The sequence below is a fragment of the Marasmius oreades genome, chromosome 7, assembly GCF_018924745.1.
Source record: "Marasmius oreades isolate 03SP1 chromosome 7, whole genome shotgun sequence".
In the NCBI taxonomy this organism is placed as follows: Eukaryota; Fungi; Basidiomycota; class Agaricomycetes; order Agaricales; family Marasmiaceae; genus Marasmius; species Marasmius oreades.
The window spans coordinates 1,365,923-1,383,804 of record NC_057329.1 but is presented as its reverse complement, the minus strand read 5'-3'; the positions used below and the strand labels follow the sequence as shown (position 1 = coordinate 1,383,804).

At 47.0% G+C, this 17,882-nt stretch overlaps 6 protein-coding genes across 8 annotated transcripts; 2 read left to right on the top strand and 4 right to left on the bottom strand.

The window, feature by feature from the left end:
• Positions 1-1,513: 1,513 nt before the first annotated feature.
• On the bottom strand, positions 1,514-3,505 carry E1B28_011164 (uncharacterized protein; the record flags this gene model as incomplete). The annotated part of the gene is made up of 9 exons (XM_043156169.1): positions 1,514-1,703; positions 1,758-2,608; positions 2,666-2,704; positions 2,767-2,784; positions 2,838-2,919; positions 2,976-3,082; positions 3,139-3,256; positions 3,317-3,337; positions 3,387-3,505. 9 exons carry the CDS (start codon positions 3,503-3,505, stop codon positions 1,514-1,516), a joined length of 1,545 nt encoding a protein of 514 aa, XP_043005954.1.
• Positions 3,506-3,733: 228 nt separating this feature from the next.
• On the top strand, positions 3,734-4,303 carry E1B28_011163 (uncharacterized protein; the record flags this gene model as incomplete). The annotated part of the gene is made up of 3 exons (XM_043156168.1): positions 3,734-3,949; positions 4,005-4,220; positions 4,271-4,303. 3 exons carry the CDS (start codon positions 3,734-3,736, stop codon positions 4,301-4,303), a joined length of 465 nt encoding a protein of 154 aa, XP_043005953.1.
• Positions 4,304-4,401: 98 nt separating this feature from the next.
• Positions 4,402-9,331, bottom strand: E1B28_011162 (uncharacterized protein). 2 transcript variants are annotated; one of them, XM_043156167.1, is made up of 12 exons: positions 9,172-9,331; positions 8,798-9,110; positions 8,613-8,746; positions 8,536-8,555; positions 8,366-8,488; positions 7,606-8,316; positions 6,382-7,552; positions 5,899-6,324; positions 5,791-5,844; positions 5,645-5,727; positions 5,501-5,588; positions 4,402-5,445 (listed from the first exon to the last, which is right to left on the bottom strand). In XM_043156167.1, exons 3-12 carry the CDS (start codon positions 8,643-8,645, stop codon positions 4,966-4,968), a joined length of 3,189 nt encoding a protein of 1,062 aa, XP_043005952.1. In that variant the 5' UTR covers positions 8,646-8,746; positions 8,798-9,110; positions 9,172-9,331; the 3' UTR covers positions 4,402-4,965. The 2 variants fall into 2 exon arrangements, with proteins under 2 accessions (XP_043005952.1, XP_043005951.1); XM_043156166.1 differs by having other exon boundaries at positions 8,366-8,478; positions 8,536-8,746.
• Positions 9,332-10,542: 1,211 nt separating this feature from the next.
• Positions 10,543-11,697, top strand: E1B28_011161 (uncharacterized protein). Of its 2 annotated transcripts, XM_043156165.1 has the most exons (6): positions 10,543-10,609; positions 10,662-10,752; positions 10,802-10,867; positions 10,923-11,359; positions 11,411-11,477; positions 11,535-11,697. In XM_043156165.1, the coding sequence occupies exons 2-6, from the start codon at positions 10,706-10,708 to the stop codon at positions 11,617-11,619; spliced, it is 702 nt and encodes a 233-aa protein (XP_043005950.1). In that variant the 5' UTR covers positions 10,543-10,609; positions 10,662-10,705; the 3' UTR covers positions 11,620-11,697. The 2 variants fall into 2 exon arrangements, with proteins under 2 accessions (XP_043005950.1, XP_043005949.1); XM_043156164.1 differs by having other exon boundaries at positions 10,802-11,359.
• E1B28_011160 (uncharacterized protein) lies at positions 11,634-14,913 on the bottom strand (the record flags this gene model as incomplete). The annotated part of the gene is made up of 14 exons (XM_043156163.1): positions 11,634-11,960; positions 12,010-12,276; positions 12,331-12,426; positions 12,474-12,748; positions 12,803-12,942; positions 12,997-13,093; positions 13,142-13,414; positions 13,471-13,599; positions 13,652-13,722; positions 13,774-13,873; positions 13,928-14,174; positions 14,226-14,260; positions 14,310-14,789; positions 14,841-14,913. 14 exons carry the CDS (start codon positions 14,911-14,913, stop codon positions 11,634-11,636), a joined length of 2,610 nt encoding a protein of 869 aa, XP_043005948.1.
• A 60-nt stretch (positions 14,914-14,973) lies between these two features.
• Positions 14,974-17,801, bottom strand: E1B28_011159 (uncharacterized protein). Its single transcript, XM_043156162.1, has 11 exons — positions 17,488-17,801; positions 17,311-17,438; positions 17,233-17,250; positions 17,143-17,164; positions 16,803-17,094; positions 16,504-16,745; positions 16,169-16,439; positions 15,772-16,076; positions 15,529-15,714; positions 15,312-15,450; positions 14,974-15,227 (listed from the first exon to the last, which is right to left on the bottom strand). Exons 1-11 carry the CDS (start codon positions 17,676-17,678, stop codon positions 15,135-15,137), a joined length of 1,887 nt encoding a protein of 628 aa, XP_043005947.1. The 5' UTR covers positions 17,679-17,801; the 3' UTR covers positions 14,974-15,134.
• Positions 17,802-17,882: the final 81 nt, after the last annotated feature.

The following is a 17,882-nucleotide window of genomic DNA, read 5'->3' as shown; positions in this document are numbered from 1 at the left end:
AGAACCCAAATCTGAACGCTGTCGCGGTAACAACCTACCCCGCCGACATAAGTCGTTACGCCACTGGGATTGTGGCTCTCGCCTTTTTCCTCATTCAAGGTTTCCTCATACTTTATAACACCTTACTTCCCATCTGTCAGATACTGGAGACTATTCTACTCGCTCTGCACCTTCTCTATGCGCTCGCTGTAGTGCACCCCTATGTTCCTGGGCTTCAACTCGTCACCCGTCAATGGTCTATGTCGCCGTGTTGACCTGCACAGCTATACAGATACGTTTGTATTTTTTCATGACAGTCGTCGGTTATGGACCCTGACTACTCTCCATTTCAGTTTGTTTTATCCTCATTCTACCACCTTCGGAACCCATGCACTCCAACGAGAAACTCCTCACTGCGTCAACTCCGCTTTATGAATCGTTTCCAATTCTACAAAAAGTCTCATTATGAAGATGGTAGCTGTTGTGTTTATGATCCCCCCTCTCCTCCTTGTGACAACACTATATCAATGTATGGTACTATATGCCTTCAATGGGCAGCTATACGTCAGGGGCTCGGAGGTTTTTGTAGACATCCTTGAACACCACTGCTTGGCAACAATTGCTCAGGTGAGTGACTCATTCTATCTGCCCCATTGTTTGGTTTTGTCCCTTGGGCTGGACCATGATGGCTGAACGTCTCGACCAGAATATTCAGTGGCTGCCCCTGTTCAACGGTCATCCTCAGTGCAATCCCAAGACGATGACCAGCCAGCAACGCCACCTGAAAGTGAAGACCGGGCTGGCCCAGGAACATCTCAGCAATGGTAGCAATACTTCGCTGGATCCCTAACTTATTACCTATATATTGATTTGTATGATCTTTCAAATTTGTACGTACATTCCAAGTCTGTCAAGAATGGGCCACCGTCCAGCCGTCTTTCTCCTCCCCAAGTATAATCCTCAGTCCTGCCCAGAGGGTGGACAGCAGCGCACATCTGAACATGTCTTGATATCAAGAAATACACACCCACTGGCCTTGTACTGTACATCGTAGCTTGCTTGCCCATCAAATATAAAACACCGTATCCCAAAGCTGTGGGTGAAATGCATCGCTCCGACTTATTGCACAGATGTCAACCTTGCGACTCACCCGATCTCCATATCATCAATTTTGTGGACTAGCTAGTGCGCCATCGCCGGAAGCTACTTACCTCCATACAACGAAGCCGCTGTGTGTTTTATCTCGAATATTTTTCCGTCCGTTACTGTACATGTACGGGGTTCCCGATATAAGTGTAGATTCATGTAGTACAGTACGCAACCGGAGGACCTACAATAAGGGTGTAAAATTATCTACGTTATGTATATAGACACTAGAGATTACAATTATACCTGATCCATGCTGATACTGGCAGTGGAAGGCGTGCAAATGCCTAACGATAGATGGAGCAAAGTAGATATCCTTAAACTGAAGGTGATGTTGGTCCTTGTATGGCTTCCAGAGTCGAATTCAAGAATAGGGGTGAGAGGTATATCAGTGGGGTTTCCGCGCGACGAACCCGCGCAGTGATCTACACAAGTCCTTTCGTGCCTTCATTTCGTCGACGGGTTTCATGTCAACGGAGTTCCTCCAAACTCGCCAATCTGGTCGTTCACCTGGTGCCTCGGGCCATGTAAGCTCCGAGGCAAGATGCTCTCGCATTCCAATGCGATCCATCATGTCGCTGTTCGGCACTTGAATTGAAGGAATAGCTAAGCCCGGTGAGAAGACCACGTACCTTTCCCAGTTCGCCCATGCCCAATCAAAGCTTTCTTTTGCTATGGATTTGTTGGAAACCTGATAGCGCCCGTCTTTACGACGGCCAGTGGTGACCGGTGGTAGGTCTGGGCTATACATCCTTTCGTACTCAACCCATATCGCCTCTTTACAGCCTACTACCATTTGAACAGCTCTCGCCAAATGCATAGAAGCCCAGTTCGACGCAGATTTCCGGGATTGAGAGGTGCAGGAATCGCGACTTGCGTGTTCTTCAGAATCCGAATGGCGACTCGCTGTAGCATGAAGTTTAAAATGACTTTCGAGATCGAATGTTCCCGAGTCGCGAATTCTTGGAAGTCGTGAACCAGGTGAATTGGGCGGCAGTGGTATGTTTAACGGTGCATGCGTTTTGACATCAGTAAAGCATGATGAAAGATAAAAAGGGAGGACAGTGACAAGTTGAGAGGCTAAAAACCTATGAGAAAGCATCGCTTCCCAAGCCGATTTTAGTCTTGAGTGATCTTGAGGATGACTTTGGTACGCAAATGTGGGTATCGGGGTGGGAGGTAGAATGTAGCTATAAGACCGTGAGGAGAGCGGTGACTTAGAAGTGGAATAGGTTGACGGAGGTGAAGAGGTGGAGGTGGGTGACTCCTGCAGTGGCGATAGATTAGGTTTTTTAGTCGAGCTTTCGAGAGATAGATCGTCTTGACTGGATATCCAAGGATTGGAAGAGGTTATAGAACTTCTGGCGGAAACACTCCCAGAGGGAAACGAGTCGATTATTGGGAGATCAATGTTCAAGGGAGCCGGCTGTGGTCGTGGTCGTGAAAATTCGCCTGAAGGAAAAATCAAGTCTTCTTCTATGATCTTTGGGGATGAATGATTCAGATGAGGACCTTGTGGATGAAGATGCGTATAACGTACTTCCAGCACTGCCCCTGGTTTCATCACACGCAGAACTTCCTGAGTAAAAAATAACAAGTCAGGAACGCGTGTCGTCACTGGTGATTAATCAGTCTCAGTACCTCCAGTACGAACTGCCACTATTGTTTCCATGAGCGAGGAGCATAAGAATACATATATCCAAAGTACTTACTTCGTCCTCCGGAACACCAAGACCTATCCGAGCAATCCGAACTAGATCAAAATAGTCTGGTGGAAAGTGAAGACCGTCAAGGCTAATTGACGATTATAAGAAACCCAAAGACACGTAAATGAGAGGAATTAGACATACATATTGCCCTGTATCCAATTCAGTCGACCAGCCAAGTCATTGCACTGATCTATTCCATGGATTCTGGGCTGTATACGTCTGATGTCAATGCCGATGACAGTGCTGTCCTGTGATATTGATAAGTTGATAAACGGCACGAAACAAACCATAAGAGGGTGCATACCGTCCACTTCCTCGCTGCCTCTATCGCCCACAGTCCACTCCCGCATCCCAGATCCAATACAAATTTTGGAGACGTCTCAAACTGATGCAGAGTCAAGCCCTTAAAACAGCTCGAAAGCCTAGACGGACACATTCCGTCGGTAAGAGAGAAAGATGCAGATCACGCAGCGTAACCATACCACATATGGTCCCAATGATCACTGCGAAAAAGATTAAATAGATTTGGTTGCATTAAGAGACGCGACTCACTAGTTGACCATTTGCTTCGAATAATTCAGAGGATATGGGACTTCTCCGGGCCTCCTTCTAAAGACCCTTTCCTTGAGAAGTAAAGCCTCTACATCCTTCTGTGCAAGAGTTGAGGCCATGGGCGGGTGATGATGTAGAAAAAAGAGGAAGAAGCTGCAGAGATATACGTGAATAGAACCGAGATTCAGAATATATGAATAGTATGCATGATGGCCGCGAACATTCTGCTGAGAACCCCAAAGGGTCTTCCAGTCAAGAAACATACAGTAACATTTCGTAATTCTTACCTCCCTCCCACGTGTCCACGCCTGAAGGCAGCCCCAGCCAATTCTCCATAACTGACCTAGATGCATCCTGCTATCCTGCGTGCCACACACAGGTCTCTCCTTGCAACACGGCCTCGTTATCTTGCAACGAAAAGCGCTACCTCTACAGCAGAAGGGGAGCTCAATGTTGAGCCAGAAGTTTTGACCGAATATCCAGATGTACCCCCCATTAATCACCAGTACCTTCGTCCAACCGGATGGCAAGACAACCAGATGAGGAGAAACTATGGTGATCCAGTTAGTCTTCATGGCTCAGACATCTAAGTAGTCGCGCCTCACAACGTTTCACCAGTTACACGAACAAGAAGAGCTGTACTCGATGTGGTCCCCGGATATTCCCGCCATCGACCCTAATGTCGCTCTGAAACGATTCACTATGGCATTGCTCGGTTTTACAGGCGTTTTCCTTTACATTAAAACCTACGGAACGCCAGAACCACATTTTGTCCGGAGAACATACCCTTATGGAGGGCTGGTAAAGGAGCTGGGAGGCCTTGAGGAGAATAGAGTTCGTTCTTCCTTTTCCTTCAGCTAATTTACACTGACATCCTAATGCAGGCTAGGATGGCAGATGAGACTTCCGAACAGTAGACATGCTTCTGTACTTCACGAATGAACTACCGGCTTTCCCCATCTATGTGATGTCCTTGAATCGAAAAAAAGCAGAGCACGAAGGAGAAACATCGGCCAATTGCAAAGCCAATGGACATCCGCTTCTGAACCACAATGATTGTCAGCGCTCGACTAGTATCCATATCTCATTGCAAATGTCCCATTCGTCATATTAATGTCGCCGATTCGTCACTCCATCACAGTTTATAGCGGCCGCCTCATCTTTCACGGGCATCACTTTTGACGGTTCAGGAGTGTTTACTTCATCTCGATTTTTAGTACATAGGTGTGTCCGCGAACACAGCATGGTGATGAGCTTCCCGTTCGGAATTTGAACGTTCAAATGTTCGGGCCCCAGGTATCCTTCAAATACGACCGGTCGCGCTATACTAATGAATCCGAGTCGGAAGGTCCCTTGATCAATCACTCGTGCCTTTGGAGATCTGGGGTGGGATTACTAGTACAGAGACCAGGAATGGAATAGACTGTCGTTCCCAGGCTCAGAGTCCTGATATTTTCTACATGCAAATGGACAAATAGACATACTTGATATATCTATCCCTTTGATTGTGAGATCATGTGGAGAAAATCTACGGGACACCGTAAGATGGAACATAAAACGAAAAGGTCCGATGCCATATTCATTCCGCTTCATGATCAGCGGTACGATAGGTAGGTTTGGGCTTCGGTCGGGGTCTCAAACTGACAGCAAGTGGTGATGGTTCTTCCCTGTCTACTAAGGGTTCTTTGAACTCGTCCTCTTGGTCCGAGTCATCAGCAGCCAAAGGAGGGGTGGCAGGAGACCTTCGACTCCGTTGACTTTTCTTCTTCCCGGGAGTATGTTTATTACCCTTGCTCTTCCCTTGGATTTTCCTTCTAGCTGACGAACCTAAGGCCTTTGATTTCTTTGTCGGGCGGGACTCGTCCTCGTGCTCCCCCTCACTGTCGTTTTCGGGTGTAGGGGTGAAAGATCCACTTCTGCGTTTCCTTCGGAAATCCGAGACCACCGCTTGTAGTCGTTTACTTGCATACGCCTGACGTTTTCGTGGAGCCAGGGTTCCGCCATCGCCGGATACATCAAGGAACTCATTGAGGTTTCCCTGTCTATTAAGTGCGGCAGTCTGTGTAACAAAAGGTCAATCGACTCTGTTTAAAAGACAGAGAATTATCCTAAACCTGTGAGCGTTTATTCATTTTTTGGATAATGGGCAAGAGAAGATCGTCCACTTTAGGCTGTTCCCAGCCAAGCTCCTCCCGTAGGAATCTTCAGACCAGCGGTAAGTTCCCACACACCATGTATTGAGTAGAACAATGACTTACTCTCTAAGGGCGTCAAGATCTGGTAGTCCCCATTTAAAGGGTTCCTCGGATTCATCCACGGTAGGGTAATAGTACGCATCCCTCTGAATGAGGTCCAATCGCGACTCATGAGCAAAAAAGAGGGCAATAGAAGGTTTGTTACTGACTACGGCACTGTTTGGCCACTCGGGTGGCAGATAGAGATCCTTGAATTTCTTCTTCTAGAAAGGGGATATAGTTCCCAACACACTGCAAGGAAGTTGATGAGCACTCACAAATCTTTTTCGAAAAGTGGACGTGGCATCTTCCTCCTTGTCTCTGCCCATCTGAACTTTACTCCACCAGTCCTTGAATTTGTGGAGACCGTCATCACCAGGAAACTCTCCGACAAGTTCCATTGCTACCACAGGACCTACTCCGGGAAGACCTTCCACGTAGTCACTTCCGAGCAGGTAGGCCAACCGTATGAGGGTACCTTGGTCTAGGCCCAGCTCGCGCGTCAGGTCCGACAATAAGAAACATTCGACTGTCTTGGACTGGTTGAACATGTTTTTGTAGACCTTCTGCCCACCAAAGAGAAACACGTCGGAGTCGTCCGTAATGATGCCATCAACGAGACCGAGAGACGCGAGCGTAGCACATTGAGCTTCAGCCTCCATCGGCGCGGTAATATAAGGAATGCCGAACAATCGCAACATCATCTAGGACAAAATTTGAATATGCACACTGCAGCGGGACCACTTAGTATTGTCACTTACCATAATTTGTGTTATCATTTGTTGATTTATGTCTTCCGAATCTCTCATCGCATTCTTCCGCTGCTCATTCAGAGATGTGATTTCTTCGTCAATTTCGCGTCGTACATCATCGATATCCCTACCCTTGACCTGAGAAACGAAACGGGCGAACTCTCCTTCCTCTGCGGTTGGATCCATTTCTTGAGCAGCATCCCAATCCTCAGTGTCTGATGGCGGCGATTGCGAGCCTTCTCGGATCTCTTTGGCAGGTATTTTCGGAGATGTTGTACGAGGGAGGTCGCCCTCTCCCAGAATGGCGTTGGCTTGTAACCTTAATGGTGGGGCTTCGCCGAAAACCGTCTCGCCCACAATAAGATCGTTCGTAAGCATCGGTTCCGATGTGGCGGACGATTCAAGCGGGTACTGAGACCCGGAAACATCACCAGCCACAACTTTGGGTTTATCAGGCGTCCCGGCAGCGCAATCACGAACGGCTAAGAGCGGTTCTTCATTCAAAAGGGGACGAATAATCGAATCAACCCTGTCTATCATATCGTTGCCGTCAACCTTCGCGGGAAGCTGGGGTACAAATGACGGAACGACTGGAGTAGTTCTGGATGTCGCTGGCTTGCCAGTGGTTGTCGCCTTCGGTGTTTTCGGTGGGTGACGAGGAATATTCAATGCAGGTAGTCCAGGTGTTTCGACAGCTGGGTGATTCAAAAGGAATGGTTGCCCGAAAGATTCTGAGGAAGACGAGACCGCAGAGGAAGTAGATGCAACCGTGAAGGAGTTATTTAACGATGATGCACCTATGTTGGCGATCGATAATGCAGTTCGAAGACGTCCCGAGCTAGTGACGTTCACGTCGGGTGATTTACTACGTCGCACGTTTCCTGCGACGAACGAGGAACTTCCTGTGGCGGATTTCTTTATTGAAATTCCATCCTCGAGGCTGGCTTGGATAGCCAGGGTCAAGTCTTCGGCCTCGTCGTCATGTAGGATAGACAGATGAGGATCATTTTCATCTTCATCCATGAATAACGGTATGGAAGGCGCCTCCCGCATGGAATCCATGGTAAACGACACCGTATTTTTCGGAACAGAAGGTCTACTGGTCTCGGTTAGCGCCATACTACTTTGATATCCACGTGAATCGGGATCCGTGGTGGAAATGCTAGAGTGTTGATTGGGACTGACAGCTACATCAATGCCATATTGCAAATATGATCGTATGCGTCCACTTACATGTCAACTTCTTCCATGTCGTCATCTTCGTCGCTATCCATGGTTTTGATGTTCAGGTCACTGTCGTGATCGAGGATAATTGGTTTCGTCTGGGTTCCATCATCACGTATACCTAGAATCCAACCTCCAGAAGCATCTTCGTTCTTTAGGAGTACGTATTCCTTGTTTCTCTCACTTGCAATGCGGACAGGAATCTCGATATGCGCCTTTCCAATGGTATCCGTAGTTGTCAACAATTGCTGCGTAAGAGCGTTCCGTTGCTGCAAGTTTTTTATCTGCTGCTTCGAGAAATCGAGAGGTGTGGGTGCGTTCTTCAGCATCTGTTGCAGTCGCGAATATGATGTTTGTCGTGACTTCAGCCTGAGATCACCGACAATTTCGTATTGTACCTCAGTGGGTAATTCCTGAAAGGCTGGCGAAGTGACATCAAAGTCCTCGGGTCGCATATTCTCAATAAAGTCCCGTAATTCCTCTTCAGTAGCGAGTCGAGGATCAGGTGCTGTAGCGCGAGTGGCACTCGCAACTCGAGCCTCCATATTAACCTCAGGAAGGCGGTATGGGTCATGTTCATAGAATTTGGGTTTCTTCGTCGAGACGGTAGGTTCGGCTTCCTTTTGTTTCTTCGCTGGGGTCCTTGGCAGGTTGAAATCGAGGTCCTCAAGATACACAGTCTCGTCATCGCCCGCTTTTCCTTTCCCCTTATCGGAAACCCTGTACGTGAGTCAGAATCGAGTGTCAGAGCGAAATGAATATCGCGTACTGCGTGCCTTTAGCGTGTTTGAGGGCTTCTCTCCTCATCTGAGCAGCCAAAAGCCTTTCTGCTACCTTGGCATGGGTTGCCGCTGCACCGATCCTCTTCTTTCGCCTTTCATTCTGAAAAAACCTGGTTGATGATGAAAACAGAGCAATTTTTCAGAATTCAGAACATACCAAAGTCGCCCGCTTGAGAGCTGGTGCACCACCATCGAAAACAAATACTGGTTTCATGCCATAGAACAGTAGCTTACACAATCTCCGTAGGAAGCCCAGAACATGAGCATTCGTTAGAGCATGACCATCCTTCCCTCTCATGGTTGCCTGGAACTGGTATATCCAAATGCTGGAATCGATTGCAACTGCCTTTCCTTCCATGTTCTCCAATCTAGGGCACACGTCAGTCATCCAGTGTAAAGAAAGGGCGGCCAGAACACACGAAACAGGTCGACCAACTGGATTCAGGAGGCTCCATAGAGATTTAACACCCATATCAACAAACCGCTTTAAGGTTTGTTTCTTCGAGTGTTATCCTGAGGCGACAATTAATATGTAAGCAGACGAGTGAGCGGATTTGAGATAAGATAAGATAGGCTTCTCGCAAGCGTGGACAAGGGAAATGAGAAAGGGATGGAGATATATGCAAAACTTAGTAGAGCAAGTAGGTCAGATAGAGAGATATCCAAGTTTTTGCTATATCTCGCTAAGTTTGGTTTTGCCGGAGGGGCTCGAAGCGCTTGTGGGTACGTGATCTGCACGTGGTAAAACGCGTCTGAAAAGAGAACGCGGAAAAGAGAGCGAGGAAGAGCAAACCCAAACGAAGCGGAACCAGCCTGAGCACTCGGGAACAGAAAGCCGAAAAAGGGGTTTCGGACGGCTCCTGTGATACCCAGCGCTAGATGTGGGAGAAGATGGGGATGGAGGGAGAGAGAAAATGCTGGAAGAAGAGTGACTGAGGATGAGCGCAGGAGAAAAAGACTTGATGCAGGCGCGGGTGCTACTATCCCCGGTGGTGTGTTGCAAAACGGGTAGGTGTTGCAAAATATTTGTTTTCTGTTCACCGCACCCTCCTTACCATGTAAAACACTCGGAATAATATAATTACAGTTATATCTACTTGCTTAAGCAATTAGTTTGAGCAACTAGGACGGGACAGCCATTTCGGCTGGTCATGAGGCACCAAAAGAGCACGATCTGTGTTGAATTAAGGTGATGGGTCGAGCCTACAGTGACGGAAATGGGACAAAATGCTCTGAAATATAAATTTACAGGTCTCTCAGGCTTCCCCACTCAATTTTTGAACCTCGCTTGACAATAAGAGGTAGAGCAGACAAGGGATGTTTTCAGAGGTCAGTCGGGCGTGACGTTGCTGCCGAGCGAGTTGAAGCGGAGCTTGAAACACGCTCACAGGACCCTTGCGTCATTGATTCAATAGTCAACGACTGAGTGTTAGGCGCCACGCGACACTGGTGATGCCGATGTGGCCGCATGACGTCTGCGTGACAAACCGTGACTGATTGTTTTGCAACACTGCCCTTTCTCGAGATCTCGCAACGGCATCCATCCCATCGAAATTGTCCCCCGAAAGGCGACTATAATACATTAGGGGTAGGGCATATGCATATATCGCCGCCTATATAGCGAAGCCGAAACAAAAATTGCGACGGGAACAAGCTTTCCGAGACCGATTTTTCAAAAATTTGCAACTCCTACCCGAGGATAGTACCAGGCGCCTTGTTGATGAGATAGGCGCTTATCTCAGTCGCTATCTTATCCGCCGATTGCTCGAGCCTCGCCTCAAATCTAGGAATAAGATAAAGTTCATCAGGGACCACGCCGTGTAATTTATCTATCTATCTACACCACCAAAACCGGCCCATGTCGTACAGATATGTGCTACTTTATATATATCCCATAAACTCAATATATCGTGAACATATATTGACCATGCCGTAACCATGCCATAACACAATCCAGCAAAGGGAATTCTGGCTTCCCTTGTTCCTCCCGCGATGGAAATGGGTCCAAATGAGATATTTTACCTACCAAAGGTCAATGTATGCAAGAGTAGGGCAGGAGGACCACTGGAAACATTTGTGCTAAGTAATTAGGGCATTGTCATGTGACTCTACATATCGTGAACATATCTGGAGACAGATGGTGATTATATAAAGTAGCACATATGTCGGCTATCTATTCAGCTATTGGCGGTGTATCTATCGAAGCGCAAGGCACGAGCGCCAATAACTACGTACGTCGGATTCTGAATCTCCCATTCAATCCCCCACATTCTCTTCCGATAGTCTCTCCTCATCTTCCTCAAGTATCCTCGACGTCAATTACAATTATGAGTGGACTCGATCTTCAACCGACTAAACTCGGCAATAAAGAACAGTCAGTGTCTTCGATGTGATAAGCATTTAAACTCTTACCGATTTATCAGTTGGGACGACGTATATAAAGGCGAGATTGCGAACTTTGAAGAGATCGGTGATGAAGGCGAAATCTGGCATTGGAGTTTTTTCGTCCCCATTTTCACAAGCACTCATCGGGAAATCCTCTAGGTTTGGCGTCGAGAGTGTTGAAAAGATGGTATCATGGGTCATGGAAAACACACCTCCATCCTCAGACCCGTTTGTACTCGAGGTTGGTAGTGGAAACGGCACATTGATATTGGCTCTTCTTGAGAAAAACTACCTCGCGCAAAATCTAGCTGGTATCGATTATAGTGCTGATGCTGTTAAACTTTCAAAACTAGTCGCTGCAGCGAAGGAAGCGGACGTTGTCACCTTCAGTGCTTGCGATTTCCTATATGAAGACCCTCCTCACCTACCTCACATGGACCCTACGAAGACCGATGTCTGGGATCTTTTACTTGACAAGGGTACATATGATGCTATTGCACTGGGAAATAAAGACGAGCAAGGACATTCGCCTGCAATACATTATCCCAGTCGTGCCGCAAGGTTGATCAGACCTGGAGGATTTTTCTTGATAACGTGTGAGTATCCGGTTGGGATGCACACCTAACAACTCATCGGAGTCACTGCAGCTTGCAACTTCACTGAGGAGGAACTCAAAGTAAATTTTATCTCTGAGGCGACTGGATTCAAGCACCAGTGCGTTACCTTAGACTATTCCGTCATCACCCCGATTAATCCGAAAGCATGTACCAGCTCCAGAATACAACATCCAACATTCACATTCGGTGGTAAAAGCGGAAGTGTTTGTTGTAGTGTCGCGTTTCAGAAAGCTAATTAAAGACGTCTATGTATCTAAAGGCGGGGAACGATATCCAAGCCGGTCTGTATTGTATCTTCGGCTACATCCATGCCCCATTTCACGAGTCTCCGTGTCTCTTCATTGAATTGGTCCTCAGTTCCGAAGCGAAAGACTTTTGAAAAGAAGAAGATCAGCCCCATGGCCAAGGTCTGGACTTTCGTAGCCTTGATGAATATCTCTTCGACTGAGCCCCTGTTACGAATAGCAATACCTCCCACCTCAGTTAGTGGAGACGAGGATTGGCTGCTCAAGAAGATATGAACAAAGAGTTCTTCCAGAAAATCCTGGGCCTGGGGCTTTAGTTGACTGAAATCTATCGGCTAAAGAGGTATAAGTTCGCCTTTTGCATTATTGATCAAGTGAACCCACTTTCAAAACCAGCAGACTAACACAGTCTTTTGCTATCCACCAGGCATATGCCTTTGCGACATTCTTCATGCGCGAGGGAGATATACTCTTCACGTCGAAACCATGTTCGTCCTTGAGATTTTTTATCACCTCCATTCCGCCGACTTCGGTCTCTCCCATGTCCCGAAGGAAATCCCAGAGACAATACTGCAATGTTATCTTGTACGAGTGAGAAAATCGGCAAAGATGTTGGCAAACAAGCGTATAATACGGGTTATAGGTTTTTTCCTGTTGGGAACCGATGAATTAGGAATCTCAAATCAGGGTAAGGATTGTACGAACGTTTCCACAACAATGAACCAGCACTCGCGCTATATCTCTCTGCTGCATTTCTGAGAGTTTCAATTCTGATAACCGTTCGCATGCATCAACGTAGTCCTGTGAAAAGTTAGTGTTGTTGGACCGTTTTGCCTGAAATAACATACATCACTACTCATAAGCACCACAAAAATGCTTCGACGGATGTCCGTGTTCATCCCTTGTTTTCTGGCCAGTCTGAGCAATGCGCTGTTCTCCATTGTGTTTCCACTGCTACGTTCGTTCCCTAAAATTCCCTTGTCTTTGCCAGCATCCGTTTTGGCTCCCTGTCGATCAACCAGCGGGTCCCCTCCCCAAGCAGCGCCGACCAACCACCATTTCCCTTTGGTGTCTGCTGAATGTAAGTCTTGCAGAGAAACCCGAAGAGGCTCGTGCGCCAACACTGGATGTTAATGATTCAAAATTCGCGAGTACAGGAAGGAAAGTTAAGCCATACCATGACGTCTTTTACTGAGACCCGACAAAAATTTCCTCATTCGTTCCACAGCCTCTTCACCCTGATTCTGGGCGCCGATGCGTTTGACTTTGTTGTTCCTTAGATTGTTCAGAGTTTCAATCATGAAACGTGTTCTCGAGCTTCATCAAGTGCGTAAATATCAGGAAGCCCAACAAACGACAGATGTATCGTACCTAAGTTCGCTCTCGTTTCCACCCATTTTGCCCTGAACGATTTGGATTATATCCCGTAACGAGGATGGATCATCCTGTCGTAGTTGATGACCAGAACCTAAACATGCAGTTAGTCATCAAAAAAACCAAAGACACGCGAACTCACTTCGGACTATCTTGAGCAGAAGCTCTACTTGTATCTCTTTAATTTCCCCGTCCAAAAGTCCTCGAATGATATCGTATACCAGGACGCAAGAGATAACTTGGAAGTTATACAGCTCCGAAAGCAGGATGATGAGGTTAGAAGCTTCTTTTCCTTTGCCTTCATCATTCACATGTTGTTTTGCTTCAGTGACCGGACTGGTGTCATTGCTTTCGTCTCGAAGAGCGTCAAGATGTTGTTCGTAAGAGGATACCACGTTCTGAACAAAATATGCGGCTAAACAACAATGAGTTAAGTATGTCAGGCTGAGTCAAGGAATAATAATAAGTTACCTAATTCGACCCCTACCATCTTGTATAGACTTGCCACGAATGCTGCATGAAGAACAACGTACGAATCTAGAAGTGAGGAATGGGAGCTTATCCCGTCAATAATGAGGGTGGTGAGGGTCGACGTTATATCTATGGATATGATAGTCAGATCTCGGTTGTACAACACGGCAATTTGTTTCACCGTGACGTCTATTGTTCCGGAAGAGCTCTTCTACGCTGTCCAATATAGAGCCAATGTTTTGCTCTGACATTCTAGCAAATACTGATGAGACCGATCGTCACTGAATAAGTAACGAGAAGTACCGGTTGAGGAGACCTTTGAGCTGCTTAGTGAGTTTCAATAAAGCTTCTGAGTTGGATATGGAGCCCGTATTTCGCAAGTGAGGGGGAATATATTTCGTGACTAGTGGAGAACATTGGCATATTGATCTTGAAATTCCACAGAAAGAAGGCTCACGTTCTTGAGAAGAGGTCTGGGATTCAGGTAATATTTCAGAGCTCTCTGCCGAAAAGGTTGCCTGGGCTGCAGATTCCAATTCCTCGTCTTCATCTTCGTGATGTTCAATGCCCTTCCATTCCTGTTCAAGACCCTTCTTGAAATGTTCCTCAGACTCAGACTCGTCCTCCTCGCCTGCTTCGTCCTCTCCACTAGTCGTCCCCTCCATTTCTTCGCTCTCGTCATCAGAGGCACTAATCCCGATTCGCTGAAAGCAAAATGAGTCATAACAACGTAAATGTAAGGCAGTAATAAAAACCTTCAGCTCGAGCCCTGTAGTAAAATCGAGAAGGTCTAGGCGCAAATGTGAGCTTGTTGCCCAAAGATTCCTGATGATACACACCATCCAGTCCGTCATTATATTTTGTTTTCTTCCCCTTCCCACTATATCCAAGTTTTGATTCGAGATGAGCGATGTACGCATCTTCTTCTTTCTCCCGCTGCGTCCTGGGCGCACGCACAAGTGGTACCGTAGACTTTTTAACGCGTTTCGATAGGGTCGATTCAATGGTTTTTGAAGATGACACCGTCTTCGATGCGGTTGCTTTGATTGACCTCTCAGTTTTAGCGATTTCTGTAATTTTGCCTGCAGATGCATTGGGTTTCGTCCTTCCTAAGCCATCGGCACTTCCATACAATTTTTTCCGTTTACTCTGTTTCCCGGTATCATGAAGTTCCTCCGTAGCTGCACGTTTCACTCCTTGAGAGGTGAAGTACTCGGCTTTCTTCTGCTTTCGTTGTGCTCGTTCTTGTTTCCGGGCATCCTTTCGAGATATTTGAGTCTTGGACGACCGTCGTCGGGGCTGATTGTCACTATCTGGCGCTTGAATACAATGTTGAATCATGAACATCAATGACAATAGCAATTACGCACCAGCTGATTGTCCAATTTGTTCCAGGAGATTTTGAGGCAAACGAGTGGTGGAAGTTTTCGTTCGGGCAGGCATATCTCCAGAATATGTAATTCGGGAGAATTTTGATGGACCGATCAGAGTTCGGCAAACGGTGGCGGTTTACAAGTACATACATTTGAGTAAATTATTTGCAAGGATACGTGAAGGGGTCATAGAAAATATACAAGCACCACTATATACATTTGTAGCTAGGAAGACTTCAATTTGGGAACTAGAGTGACAGAAAGGCCCTCTCGATAGCTCGAGCATGAGCCTCATACGTGAACATTCTTGTTACTGTCTCCACCTCTCAACTCTCCCTTCATGATATCCGCGCACTTTTCTGCTACTGCGATTGATGCTCCGGCCTGCAGTCGTACCCCGAGTCAGGATAGAAGAGAACCAGTGATCATGAATGGGAAGAGCGGGAAGAGACAAAGACGCAGACGCACCGTATGGCCCGACACAATTTCCGGGAAAACAGACGCGTCGCATACTCGCAGACCTTTGATTCCATACACTCTCAAGTGCGAATCAACGACTCCCCCGTCTTCTGGTGGTGCCATGCGGCATGTGCTCGTGGGGTGGTATCTACGTGGTGAGGTGAATAAGAACAGCAGACAGAGAAGGAGTAGAAAGGGAAGGAATGGGAATTGAGGGAAGGCTCACAAAGTCTCCACCCGATCCTTAACAATTTCTTCCAATTCCTCGTCGGTTTTCATATACGTCTTTCCATCCAGTCCATCCTGATCCGTATGATCAATCCTGGAATTGATGGGTTCCGTTCTGGCAAGATTCAGACAGAACCGTGCCCCCCGGACGAGTTTCGCGAGGTCGTCTTCCGATGAAAGGTACCTAAAGATAACGAAACATCAACAAGATCGAAACGGAGAAAGGACCTCCAATATGTACTTTGGATCCATGATTGGGTGGTCCCACGGACTCGCACTCTTCAATTGCAGTTCCCCCCTACTTAGAGGCCGCAACAAACACGCATGCAACGCAAACGTTGGATATTTCCAACTCCACTTGCCGTGTTTCTTATACCCTAAAGTCGTTATAAAGATCTCCAAGTCCGGGCTTGTAGGCCCAGATGTACTGTCATAGATCATTTCTCCCTCCCCTGCGCGTTTGCGGATACAAGGGGGAATGGGATATTCCGTAGGAGGGAAGATGGCGGGGTCGTCGGAACGAACGAAGCAGGCTGCTTCACCCCACTAGAAAGCGTAAACACAGGAAGTCAAAGAAGTCAGCTTCTAAGTAGGACAACGAAAGTGGAGGTGAGACTCCGCGCAAGTCCTGGACTCACATTCGTCCCCAATTTCCCCTTCCCACTGCTCCCATAATACATGGCCGCTTCCTTAATCGTACTAACCACATCCCCAACCCCTTGGGGAATAAGAAAACTCGGCGCCTGTTTCGACTTGTCCTTGAACCAAAAATCTACAACCGGATGGTCGACAAGGTGTTTTCCTACGCCTGGCAAGTCATGAATGACTTCGATGTTGTGGGATGAGAGATGCTCGGAGGGGCCAATGCCTGAGAGGAGGAGGAGTTGAGGGGAGTTGATTGCACCTCCGCTGATAATAGATGAACAGATAGAATGAATCAGAAAAGGAGCAAATGAATACAACGAAACATTACCACAAAACAACCTCCTCCCTCGCTTTCGCCCTCCATACTTTGCCCTTCTCGTTCTGGGCGAAATCAACACCCACAACTTTCTTCTCTTTCTCACCCGCCTGTCCTGTTGATGTCCGAAAGAGGAGCTTGGTCACGGTGGCGTTGATGACAACCTTTAGATTCGGTCTGTTGAGGACTTCGGTTGTTAAATAAGCTGATTCGGTAGACACCCGGCGGACAGATTTGTCAATGTAAGTCATTATCTGGAAAAGGAACAAGAAAAGTCTAGGAGTGATAGAAGACGCAGATTAGTTTCTCACCCTATTGACACCATTTGGCCCGTCTGTAGTATTGAAATCATGCTTTAACGGTATGCCCTTATTCAAGCACGATTCCACAAAATCCCTGGCACTGTCCCCATAATACCCATTATAACCAACCTCTACGGGCCCGCTCGAACCTTTCAACGCCGTAGATACGTTGGGGTAGTTCGGGTTGGGTGTGTAGGATTCGAATTTGCGGAAGGCTTGTCCGAAGTTCTTCCAATCCCATTCTTGGTCCCGGATTATCTTCGCCCATTGATCGAAGTCGCCTGGTGCGCCGTATTGTGCCCTGTGTAAGAGTCAACGAATGATAAAGGCGCAAAAACATCAAACGAACATTTGTGCATTGATAGAGGAACCTGGCGTTATGGGAGAGTTGAATCATCCATAAGTATCGAAAATTTGCGGGTTAACGGAGGGGACTTACATCCGCCTAACATTCTCGCTGTTGCCAAGGGAGTAAGGGCAAAGTGATTAAATTTCCGACGACAGTCTCGCAACGTACCTCTCGGCCAAAATTTCCTCAAACTCCTCGCATTCTCCTGGGGTTCTGTACGAAATTGAAACACGTATTGTGGGTTCCAAAATAGCTTGGAAAATGCCGACGGAATGGTAGTAAATATCATTCGACCACTTCATAACCGTTGGTGAAAATGTCAGGGTCAAAGGAGCGAGAACGCACCTTCCACCGGCTTCCAATAATAACACGCTAATTGACGGGTCTTCTGAGAGTCGAGCTGCTAGCGCACATCCTGCTGTGCCTCCACCAACAATGATCACATCAAAAGTCGTATCTGGGCCATTTCCCTTGGACGTCGCCGGTAAAGCTACTTTTGAGAAATCCGTAATGTAACGATTTGAAGTCGGAAACATCTTGATTTTGAATTGAGTATACGTAGGAGGCTTGATGATAGTCGTACGCGCCACGTCACAAAGGCTTTATATTCGAGTTCAGGAATGCTTGTGATTATCCATCCCAGGGATGTTTACGGCTCTGTACATAATACCGCCGGAATGGTTCTGAGACACTTTGACACAGTATTGGGGATGATCCGATTTGCCATATTTGGTAGTTTC